Genomic DNA, 12,732 nt, shown 5'->3' with positions numbered 1-12,732 from the left:
AATTAATTCACCCTTTCAACAAATATTTGCTGAATACCTGCTATGAGACAAGCACTGAAGTTATAGGTGACTAAATAGCTCCCACCTCCATGGAGCTTAGGGTCTAGGAGGAAACAAGATTGATTAAATAGGGATGCCTGGGTGGTTCAGTTGGTTAAGCGTCTGCCTTTGGCTCAGGTCATGATTCCAGAACCCTGGCGTCAGGCTCCCTGCTCAGTGGGGAGCCTGCTTCTCCCTCTCCCTCTGCAGCTCCCCTTGCTTGTGCTTGCTCTCTCTTTCTCTCTCTGTCAAATAAATAAATAAATAAATAAATAAATAAATAAATAAATAAATATTTAAAAAAACATTGATTAAATAATGGTGCAAATAGACACAGAAGTACAACTGGAATTAATGCTGCAAAATAGAGGAGTTGCTGGGAGAAAGATAGCTTGGGGTTGTTGAGGGAAAGGAAAATCCTTAGAAGGGACGTTCTTTAAATATGTGCATGACATAAACATAATTGCATTTAGAAAAAAAAAAATCACCAGTGGCCCAGTGTAGGGAATAGATGAGAAAGGGCAATCTGGGTGTGGGGAGGTGAGTTGTGATGCTGTTTCAGTATTCTGGGTGACAGATTAGAGTAGCTTGGCCTAGAGTTGTAGCTAAGAAGGTATAGAAAAGTGAACCAAAAGGGACCCTGTGTGAAGACTAAATGAATGTACTGGAGCAGCAATAACAAGACTTGTTGCCAGAGTTGATGGAGAGGTTGAGAGAGGGTCACCTCCTGGATAGATACATGGTTTGTGCAATTGATTGGGTGGTGGTTCCATTTTTAGAGACATGGCAATTGATAGACAGGTTTTGGGAGGGACATCATGAGTTCAATTTAGGAAATGCTGGGTTTGAGCCACCCTTGAGATTTCAAGTTGATGGTTTAATAGGCAGTTGGATACATGAAGTTAAAGCTCACATGGTCTGGGATTAAGATATAAATATTCACATCTTTTATGTGAGAATATAATTAAACAATATAAATGAGATCACACAGGGAAAAGTTCTTATAGAATGAGAAGAAAAGAGGGCCTAGAGCCACACCTTGAGAAATTCTAGTAACTAATAACTGGTTTAGAAGATAACGATGCTGTAATTCTCTTCAGGGAATTACTGAGCGTTAGAAGGAAAATTGGAAGAAGGTATCATCACAGATGACCAGAGAACGCTGCTCAAGAAAAAGAGGGGGCTTGTTCTGCTGAGAACCAAATAAGGTTTAGACTAGAACGCTTGTCAGATCAGCATGGGGCAAGAGTGGAGACTTCTTCAGGAAAACCCTCTCTTACCAACCCAAGCACAATTAAATACACCTTCATCTGGGTTTCCACTGAGGTATGAGGTTCTTCCTTCACCTCTCTGCTATTTTTATTCAAAATTACAAAAGATGTGGCTTCTCCCTTCTTAGGGAAGGTAGGGGCTGTTTTACACAATTAGTTTCTCGGAAATTGAGTGGTTCTCTAGAAATGTGAAATGTGAAATATTGGTTGAATACATGAGTAAAACATAAAGAATAGTTAGAGGGGCAGAAAAAGTCAGAGAGGACAAGGAGTGGCAGGTCCCTCGGAGTGTAAGGATGACGAGGTCTAACCAATACCACCTTCAACCACGTCATACATGTAAGAGGATTGAGCACTCAGGCTGTAACAAGGGTCCTCCCTCCAGAACACTCTGGTCAGGTCTTTGAGTGCAGTTATTCAACTATTAATTGGCCTCCTTTTCTCTCTCTCTCTCTCTTTTTCTTTTTTTACCCAGCCTACTCTGTATCTCTTTCTGTGATGTCTCCATCAGATGGCTTTGCTGAATGACATCATTGAGAGCTAGCAATCAGTCACCCTACCATTAGCTACTGAAAAAAGCAAAGGATCTGCCTAAATCTGAATGAAACTCCCCCTGGAAAGCAGCAGTAACTGAGTATTTAGCTAGAAGAGCTAATAACCACATGCTGTACATTTATTTAAACTTTAGAAATAAAATGACTTACCTTTATCTCCTTCACTATCGAATGAGAATTTCCTTCTTCGTAGTTTACAGTTGTCTCCTTCAGAATCATTCACGGACTGTGATCGTAGTAAGAGATCAGCCTTTGTTAACGGACATGAAGATAAAATGGAAGATTACTCAATTTGAACATAATGTTATGTCAGTAAATTGCTTACTGTTTCATATCATTTCAAGCACTTTGAGGCTTATTTATTAGATCGCAGGCAAATGGCTACAATACTTTGCTTCCTGGTTGTCTCTAAATTATAAAATGGGCTGATAGACTAATTCTAGTAGTTTCACCATCTGATGAGGAAATCATAGTTACAGAAGCTATTTATCAGAAATGTTTGAGGATAATGTCAACATTTAGAGACAACATAATCTTTCATGTGGAATGTAACTTGGTAAGGTTAAAGTAAAAATAATAATTTAAAATATTGTTTTACTGTGGAGAAAAAAGTTAAAGTCAATTATAACTAGCTATGATGTTTAAATACATGGAAATGATTGCAAAGTTAAATTTTACAACAATAAATATAAGGTTAAATTCAATGAACACTGTGCTTTAAGCATTTTATTATTTTGAGCTATTATTATATTCCCAGTCCCTCCTTCCTCCTCCTCTGGATAATATTATCATTCTTGTAATAAAAATGGAAGCTCCCAAATAAATAAAACAAATGGAAGCTCCTATTTTTTGTATTTGGTTGCTGCCTAAACTTTTTCTGTAAAGTTCTTGTTTTTCAAGGCAAAATCAGAATGAGGTTGGTGACATTAAACTGAAATCTTAAGAAAGTACTGAATTCATAAAAAAAAATGCTCTTGATAACTTGACCCTCTTATCACCTAGATATTTCTCAACTTCTCAGTATTTTGAAAAGAAGCAATTATCTGAGCTGGTGCTTCGGGTATTAAACGGTACCCTGGTGATCTTACAAGTTTATCCTCTTTAAGTCTCTCATAGTAGCTGAGAATGATTGTAACTCTGGGAGAATTAAATCTACTACCTTTTACCTCACTATTGACTTGAGGATTTTTTTTCTAGAGAATATATTTGGACACTTGGAAGTGTCAAAAGCTCAACATTTGGTTTCTGACAAAAAGCTATTTAGAATCAGAGCTGGGGTAATGAGGTTTGGGGGGAAAGAAGGAGAAATAAACTAGTAATAAACAAATTGCAGGCTGCAATTCTATATTCTTAGAATAGTGACAAGCCATAAAAACACATTTTCATAGTAGAAGAGAGTGAGGGATACAAGGGCTACACTAATTTTGACTCAGGTTTAAGCCTGATTAATTTATATTCTGTGATTTGGAAATTGTGTGAAACATGGGCCTAAATTTGAATGAGTTTAATTTTTTCATTATTATTGAAAAGACCTTGCTAACAAGTGTGTGGTATAAATAATATCCGGGAAAATATTTTTAACCCTGGTGTAAGATAAGCTTTTCAAGTGGACTTTCAATAGCCTAGGATCACCCATTTCTTACAAAGAATTGATACACTCAGTATAAACCATGGCTATTTTAAATCCAGTGTGTCACCTAAGAGTTCCTGAAAGGTCAAATTTAGTTGACTTACTTAAAGTTATCCAGTTTATTTGAAAGTAATTAGACTGAATTCCTTCCATATAATTTAGAAATTCCAACATGAAGTTGGCTTTTCCTTCCAAGTGTTTAGAAATGGTAAAGTTTGGCTATATTTTGCTTGATCTTTCAGAAGTATTTTGGCAACCTAAGAATAAAGTGTCACAAGTACAAAAATAAGCAGACCATTAACATCTACCTTTGCACTCTCATGTCTTAGGTTAAAAGTCAACTCTAGATTTGTGAGAAAGTGATCGGAAAACTCAGGATACATATCCAGAACTTCTAGCAAGTCTTCTCTCTGGATCTTATGCAAGTCACAGTATGTAAGAGCTCTCACATCCGCATTAGACTTCCCCGGTTTAGCATAAAGATGAACCATTTCTCCAAAGATATCGTTTTTTCCTAAAAAAATAAAAAATTAAAAAATTAAAAAGGAGGTAAAAGGAAGTTCAGACTTCATGTTTTCTTCCTAAGAGTACAAGAAGACCACTGACCAAGCCCTGGACCAAAGACTTCAAATGGAAGATCCCATGGCCAACAGACACTCGGGCAGCAAAATGATACTACCTCCTCCTGACTGCCTCAGTCATGTTTGTTTGCTGAGTGGAGTTTTACCTCTTAACATACTGGTCCTAGTATAATTCCTATTCTTTCCTTGTTTTGATTCTTTGGTTAAATATCTAGGGATGCCGCAAATATGACTTTAGTCTGCTCAGCCCTATAAGGCTAGGAAAGGGTCTTGCCACATAGTCGGTGTGGTCTAATTTTGTCAATCCAGGAATATGAATCTGGCAGTGATCAGATTCACAAACTTTCTATCTCAGGATGGTCTTGTGGGGGGGGGGGGTGTGATGCCAAGCACTGGGGTCTAGTGGAACCCTTTCAATACTAAGAGGACTAGTGTTGTAATTTGAACACATCTTGTTTCCTTTGGTAACCACGTTTGGATTTGGCCTTGATGAATCTGTCCAATTGTTTAATAAGTCTAGTTTTATTTATAGTCTTGCCTTTTTACCAAATGGCCTTTATTCTAAAAGTGTGTCCTTCTTGCTTTCTTGCCAAACCTGGGATTATTTCAGTATCTGGCTTTCTGATGGGTCCTCCTCATCCCCTCTGCCTAGCCACATGCTGCCTGCTCTTTCAGGCTTTGTTCAATAATGAGGATGATGTCAGCAACAACAAATGCTTATTGAGAATTAAGTAGGTGCCAGGCACTGTGTCAAATGCTTAGGTGAATTATCTCATTTAATCCCCAAAATAATCTCATAAAGAAATTATGACTTATTACCTAAATATTATGACCAATGAAAGAAGATTAAAGAGGTAAACTGATTAGGTCAAGGTCACCTACTTTGTTGGGTGAAGGGTGGGAGAGAGTAGCCATGATTAAATCCCATGCATTCTGACTCCAGTCAAAATCATTTCACACTTGGTATGTTTGATCTTCTCCCAATATTTTACTAGAATGTCATGGCCACTTTGTTTTTTCTGTCTCTAAATGTTAAGACACTTAAAAATTATACCTGTGGAATACATGCTTAATAATTACTGCTAAGTTATTGATCATATAACTTTTAAAGGTTGTCAATGGCAGTGTAAAATGGTACTTTCTTACATGTATCATGAAGCTTCTTTTCAGATTTAGAAAAAAACTTTCTGGATCTGTTAAGTTAGTTTTTGATAGTTTATATATACTCGATTATGGAAATTATCAAAGACTTTTAAACTATAAAACTCTAATTGGTCAAAAATATCTTACTTTAAATGTGAATCAGAGAGAAATCAGAGAGCATATCTCCATGACAGAATTTGATATGGGCAAGACTATATTAACTTTGTTTTTAATAAATACTTTACTTCAAACCTGTAATGAACAATCATAATTTGTGAAGATTTTACATGGCAATGGGACAGAAAAAGAGAATCTCTTGAAATTATACTTTTAATACTTTGGTTATGGATGTTGTCAAAGAAAAGCTCTCAACTAAATTCAGCATGAGCTTTGCGTTTTAATTAGTTTACATGACTGTAAATGAGCAAAAACTATACCAGTCAGTGTGTACTGCTTAACTACTCTAAAATTACTGTTTTATAAAGCGAGAAGGCTTGTTACCTCCCTGTAGAAGCTGGGGCAGGCAGATTCTAAGATCAGGAATGCAATGAAGCATGCTTCTTTTCTGGCAGCCTACAGAGCAAACTGTCAAGGCCAAACAGGGTGAAAGTCCAACTTTATTATGTAGCTGCTACCTGATTTATGTTTTTATTCTTTGCCTGCTTATTGAATCGTAAACCAAATTGTGCATCTTGTCAATCTGGGATTTAAAGAAAACTGTCACTATAATAAAATTATCAAAAAATATAGGAATTACTCAAACTTCATCCTATGCTAGGCCATACTCTGGTTTTGCACAGCAGCAAAGAAAACAGACAACATCCTGGTCCTTTGGATGTTAAAATCAAGAATCTAGTGAAAGGAAATAATTGAATCACATGCTCATTATTTAAATGGACCTAGATTTAAGCCACGGGACAACAAGGGGGTGCATATGTTCACAAATACTGGGGGTAGGCGTTCCCATGGGGAACCTGGGGCTTAACCTTCCTGGCTAGGTGGTAGAGGAGGAAATCTGATATTCTTTCTCTCTGCTCCTTTCCTCTTTCTCACTGTTCTAATATTCAGAAGAAGTCCTATAAGTTCACACTGACTAAATTTGGTCTTGAAGAGACAGATTGGACAGATGGACTTTCTTTTGCACCCAAACCAGTTTAATTTACTAGTAATTTCAATCTCTTCACCACCTTTATCCCTGGGTGCTAAGTTCATAGCTCTCTATATTACTTAGGTAAGGTTTTATATAATTCCATCTGATGGGACATAGCAGGTAAAAGTGCACAGCAAATAGATGAAATTTATCAACACATAAATGCAGTTCATGACAGGGCATTCGTGCACGCTAGCGAGTATCTTACAATGTACACATTTTATTTAAGGTGTTAAGGGCGCTAGCATGAATCCAAGGTTCTCCAACATGAAAAGCAAAATGTTGACTATTTTCATATATTTGGCCTCAAATGCTTAAGTAGCTGCCAAGAATTAAAGAGAGTCATGGAAATGTTTACACATCAGAGAAAAAGTGAGACAGTCAAGAAAACATACTTTCTGCAAGGTCAATTTGATTTGGATTGAATTTTAAATAAAGCTTTAAGATTACCGATCAGTCTTAAATAGTACTCATAGATGAATAGATCAGTCCTGTTTTCTATCATTTTAAACTACACATCGCAGCAGCTACTAACTCAATTTGTCACCATCCAGTTCTGAAACACTCACCCAGAATAGCTACCACAATGTCATCTTTGAGGATTTCAATGGAGCCTCTGGATAGGAAATAAAGTGCAGTGAGGACATCCCCACAGTGAACCAGGGTGTCTCCTGGAGGTGCATGGGTTGTCTTGAACTTCATTGCCAAAGCTCTAAGGCAACCTTTACTCGCCCCCCGAAAGGCTTTGCAGTTTTGCAGCAAAGTCTGGTTGAGATGTAGACAAATGTCAGCTTGTAAACATTCTGGGAAGCCCTTTAGGACCTGAAGAAAAAAACATAAAGAGTTTCATACTACCAGTGCACAGGGTACATCCACCTGAGAAGTAAAGTCTATTTCTTGCTCACAGAGCTGCAGGTGTAGTCATTGTCACACGAGTTCTTACTACGCTTCTACCTCGCCTGCCTTACTGAATGCTTGGTGTGCTAAACATGTCAGAATTTTAACTCGAATACTTGTTCTCTGAATTAACTGCAGGCATTCAGACTCAACACAAGTGCCGTCTCATTAAAATGTAATGCCTATGTTTCACACTGCTTCTCATTCCCTGCATTATGTGAGGTAGTATCATACTGTGCACATAGATAATGTAATGTGACAATTAGTAAGACATAACTAATGAAAGGCGATGCAGCTCAAAAGACAACCTTTTAAAGGAATCTCAAGTCAGTTTGGATCGCTGTCTCTGGTACACTTCTTAATTGTAACTAGTAAAAATAGTGATCCTGAAAGAACTATGGTATTTTTAGTGTCATATACCAGAGAGTGCTCTTAGGTAGCAGTACGTGGAATATTTGTTTCATATGCCTACAATTAATACTAAATATTTTGGTAAGCACTGAAAATAGAGAAAGGGAAGGAGAATGGCAACCATACTTGAAGTATAGTTATGTTTTCAGAACAGGAAATTGTGCCAAAGTTTACAGTGCAGATGTAAAGCTTCTAACAACACTACTGTTTTGACAACCTATTCAGTGACTAAATTAAATCTTGTAGAAGAGATTAAATAATAGCTTGTGACAAGTGCCATTCAATTTAAACTGTATACAATTTTATACTATTTTATAAAATTCCCAGTATACAATGGACCAAAGACACTCAACTCTCGCTTCTCTGTGTCTTAGCTTATTTTGGGTGTCATAGATAGTTTTAATTCTCATGTTGACTTTCCTCTGTCAGTAAAAATAAATCCACTTAAATGTGCTTTGGAGTATGGGGGAGAGGCTTAATAATGTTATTTTAGGATTTCCTAACTTTGGGGTCAATCTTGCTATTGTTGTTCCATAGAGCTAAAAGTAATCAGGAATTATTCATACAGAAAATTGAAATGTATATGGTCCACAGAAGAACTACAAATTAGACCATATTTGAGTTAACTTAAATTTATTTTTACCTTAAATGTTAAAGCAGTCACAAGTGTACTGTTTCTGTAGGACCACTGTGTGATGTAGTTGGTCGGACTGGCCATGGTATCATACAAACAGATCAATGAGAGATCTAAAACATTACAGCCACTAACTCAAATCTTGTTTCCTTTGTATAGTCACTTACAGAAATGGGTCAAGGGTGTTTTAGAAGAAAACTCACAGAATATGAGTACTGGTCTTGAATTTGCCACAGGTTGACACTTGTGCAAGTCACTTCATCTATCTGTGTTTCTTTGCCAGAGAATAAGAGCTTTTTTGATTTTGAAATTTGTTATAAGTTACCAGTAAATAGTGGGCCAATTTCTAGACACTGCTTACCCAGCTCCACATGGCTGTAGGAACTCAGACATTTACCCTGAAGTTTCTATATTACCTGGCTCAGACCCCAAAGAAATGAGCCTTCCTCTTATCTGAATTCCTGGGCACTCTTCTGAAACCTCTGTCCTTAATTCCATCGTTCAGACGTTGTCTACATGACTGGACTCCTACCAGATTTCCTGCTTGGACTGAAACCCTCGCCAAATCGATAACTTGCCTAGTCTTTGCCCATTTCTGCTTTTTGGGGGCTAGAGGCTCTTTCTCCACTCTTTGTCATATCCTAACAACTCAGCTCCTCTCATAAAACCAGGCCTCTGGTAGATCACTGATTCCTTCTACTTGTCTAAATGATCACATGGAATTTTGGCAAGTGATGCTAGACTAGAGTTAAGCATAGTTTACACAGTGTTTTCTGAAATGGAGCTACTTTATTTAAGGATGCTATAGTAGGAAAATCCCAGTTCACTGTCTTCCTGCATATGATTTCCTTTTCCTCCTGAAGCCCACTGTTGTGGGCTTCTCAGATGTTCCCATACAGATAAAAACATAAAGAGTATCATGCCAAGTAACAAGGTAACATGTCTATTTTTCTCCTAAGATTTGGGTATAAAAATGTACAAAAAGACATTTATATTTCACATAAATGGGGAAGTAGCACTTTTCCTATAATAGTTTGGATGAGATTATTGAGCTTGTAACTGCTATTACTGGCATTTTCCTGTGTTATACTTCCTGAGTATAGCCTGCTTATAAAAGGAAAAATTGTGCATGTGTGTGCGTGTGCGTGCTTTGAATTAGAAGGTGCAGATGAGCTAGAGGTAGGGGTTACTCATTTCTCTGAGTATGTTAGATGAGCTATGGAATCAGGCATGAGTTGAAGTTCTAGTTCTGACACTAGTTGTGAATTGGTTAATTCAGTTAACTTTTCTTGAGATTCAGTTTTTTCAACTGTAAAAATAATTAATAATACCTACTTCATAGGATTGTGCCCACAATTAAATGTGATCATGTATGTAAATTATCCCATCCATTCTGCGGAACAGTTTACTCTTGACTCCTTTCTTTCTTTCTTTCTTTCTTTCTTTCTTTCTTTCTTTCTTTCTTTCCTTCTTTCTTTCTTTCTTTCTTTTTTTCTTCTTTCTTTTTTTTCTTTCTTGTCACACACATTGCTCCTAAAGAACTGGTAAATTCTCTTTAGCTAAAAATTGAGAAATATAACAACCAATGAATTCTTCCTGGTTTCTTTGGTGAATAAGAAATTCACCACTAAGTTTTGTGTTCCATTGCTTCAACAGTTTAAGGTTTTTTATTCTTCTCCTCTCTCTAACTTTTGTTTCCTGTTTCTGACTTGTGTTAAATGTTTTGGCTTCCTTGCACTTAGGTTTTCACTGTGACTTGTCTTAAATGCTTTTTGTAAGTAGGCAGTTACTAAATCAATACAAATGTGTTCTTGGAATGCCAATTTTCTTAGAATCACTCACGAAGTCATACAAAGTATTTGGGAAAGTTTTTCAACACTATTCTCAAATGTCCTTGTTGGTTTTTTGTTGTTGCTTTGTTTTGTTTTGTTTTAATAATAAATTTATTTTTTATTGGTGTTCAATTTGCCAACATACAGAATAACACCCTGTGCTCATCCCATCAAGTTCCCCCCTCAGTGCCCGTCCTTGTTAAGTGTCATTTCCTTGCATTTATACTGTCAGATGTGACTCCCATTGGAAAGAATGGCCTCAAGTTGGAGGTAGCACAGAGTTTCACAGAGAAGTTTTTGCTTGCTCAGGGAAAAGACATGCACATGTTGGCATGAAGGACTTATCTGGATTAAGGAATTCTCCGGTGGTGTTAGCGTTTCACTATCTTTCTTAATTTTCTTAAGTTAGTTACATAGATCACTTAAGTAAAAGTCAATAGAAGTTAACATTTAGTAATTGAATCTCTTACTAGCCCAGAGGTTTAAATGTCTCACATAAGTTAGCAGCTTTGGAATCTGGGGTATGCCTAAGAAATGGGACTTTAAAAGCAGAGTTAAAAGAGAGAGCTTATAGAGAAATAGAGTAGGAGAACATTGAAAAGACTGAGGATAATGGGGTAGATTTAAGTAGTATTCATCCTAAACTCCCATTACTATTGGTCTCAGCTGTGTTGCCTTCCTTACTTCCTATTCATTATACTTTTTTTTTTTATCAGGTTTGATTCCTCTGCTAAACCACTTAATATGAAACTTCCTCACTTAACACTCAAATATTAGCATTTTTATCAGGTCTAGCAGATCTGGTTGTACAGAGAAGGTATGCCAAGCACACAGGTATCACGATGCAAGCTGGTTTAGTGATTGTTATAATTACTTCCACTACACTATACATAACCTTCTTGTCTGTCAAGTTCTGAAGCTCTGAGGGTACACAGCACTTGACACTGTATCTCGAGTCATTATTTATTGAGTTGATTTGATTTCATAGACCAAGTAGCATGATCCAGAATCAGGCTCATGGTCTGCAGCTTGAAAAAATCGTTCTCTTCTTTTAGAAAATATGTAATAAGTATCTACTCTATACCGAGCACTTGACTAGGCATGGAAGCATTACGATGGGGAAAAAAACCAAAACATGTTCCGAACATATACCTGGCTCTTAAGCCTTTCTCTAAATGCCCAGATTTATATATGTAAATATATATATATATAGTCAGAATTTCCCACACTTCACTTTGCATGGACGTTTATAGTATACGTTTGGACATTTATAATACTAATGGTTGTTCAAACGAACCTTCAATATACAGTTAATTTAAGGTGAGTGAAAAGCTCCAATTTAACTTTTCTAATATTTGCAGTTATGGGGCATTTTAAAAACTTCCTGACGTTCCAGAAAATGTTTTCAAGGCTGATAAAAAATCCCATGTCTTTATTATGGTATAATGTTATTTGAATATTTTATAAATCTAAGGTTAACTTTCTTTCACTCAACTTTATGTGAATAAAACTCTCTGCAATCCTCAACTTACATAAGACAAATGAGACATTCATTATTGTAAGTGAGCTTGAAATGCCTTCTGTGACTACTAAAAGGAATCAACCCCATAGCATAGAACCAAAGGACATTGGCTTAAGGACATTCAAATAAGAATGGCCCAACAACTACACAAGAATATAGTATTATTAAATCAAACTAAAACTCTTTGAAGAAATCATAGAAAGAGAGAGAGAGAAAACTGAAATAATTATCCCATAGATAACACCTATCAGACATGATCAGATATTAATTCAGAAGTATTTAACTTTATACTAACCTTCCCTCAAATGTGTGTCTACTGGCTCACATGTAGTGGAATAAATACTACAATATTATTAATATTTGCAATTATGCATTGAGTGAATTCAAATTTTCTCCATACTGAGCAATGAATACAAAATTTAGAAAACAGTGGAGTTGAGGTTAATGTAGCCCTGCAATTTATGATTTGATATGAGTATGTTCATCAAAATGACATTAGTCTCATTTACTTTTTAATAAGTAGATCCTTAAATTAAACTTATATACTTATGCCAATAAAACAATTATGGTACCTATTTTATGTATTGAGGTTTCAATGAAAAATAATTTTGGTTCATGTCTATGACAGATTACAATTAGAGAAATGTGTCTTGAGATTCAGTCAGTGGAGTCTGAGAAGAAGAAAATTAATCAATATTAATTAAGATTATTATTATTTTTTAAGAAACCATTATATCACCCTTCATGGTGGGGCCTACTTTCTATTGGATTTTGCTCTGGAAATAGTTCTTTTATAATCAAATTTCAACACAATTTTGTCTTTTAACAGTAACTATGTGTCCTATGGGTCAGGCAGGTGATTTATGGTCTTAAAACCGTGATTCTCTTTCCCACTCAGTTTAAGGCTTCCTTTTATTCTAGGAGTCTTCATGCTCCTGGCCCCACCAGTTGCAGGAGAGAACTTTATTTCCTCATACCTGGATGCTGATAGATAAGGATTTTCAAATAAAGTTAAAAATTCATAATATATTGATAATAAACTCATTATTCCTTCCTCAAATTTAAGAC

At 36.1% G+C, this 12,732-nt stretch overlaps 1 protein-coding gene across 2 annotated transcripts in view; it reads right to left on the bottom strand.

Moving 5' to 3' along the window:
* Window positions 1-12,732, bottom strand: part of KCNH7 (potassium voltage-gated channel subfamily H member 7) — a 474,114-nt gene that overhangs the window by 28,276 nt on the left and 433,106 nt on the right. The window contains exons 10-12 of one of the 2 annotated variants that reach the window (XM_072811055.1): window positions 6,938-7,190; window positions 3,803-4,008; window positions 2,015-2,114 (exon numbers count right to left, since the gene is read on the bottom strand). In XM_072811055.1, the coding sequence (XP_072667156.1) occupies window positions 2,015-2,114; window positions 3,803-4,008; window positions 6,938-7,190 (559 nt within the window). The remainder of the gene's footprint in view (window positions 1-2,014; window positions 2,115-3,802; window positions 4,009-6,937; window positions 7,191-12,732) is intronic. The other variant, XM_072811056.1, reaches the window with a different exon arrangement.

Source organism: Canis lupus, chromosome 34 (genome assembly GCF_048164855.1).
Source record: "Canis lupus baileyi chromosome 34, mCanLup2.hap1, whole genome shotgun sequence".
Taxonomy (NCBI): Eukaryota; Metazoa; Chordata; class Mammalia; order Carnivora; family Canidae; genus Canis; species Canis lupus.
The sequence above is the reverse complement of the archived record's forward strand: the minus strand, read 5'-3'. Positions and strand labels throughout refer to the sequence as shown.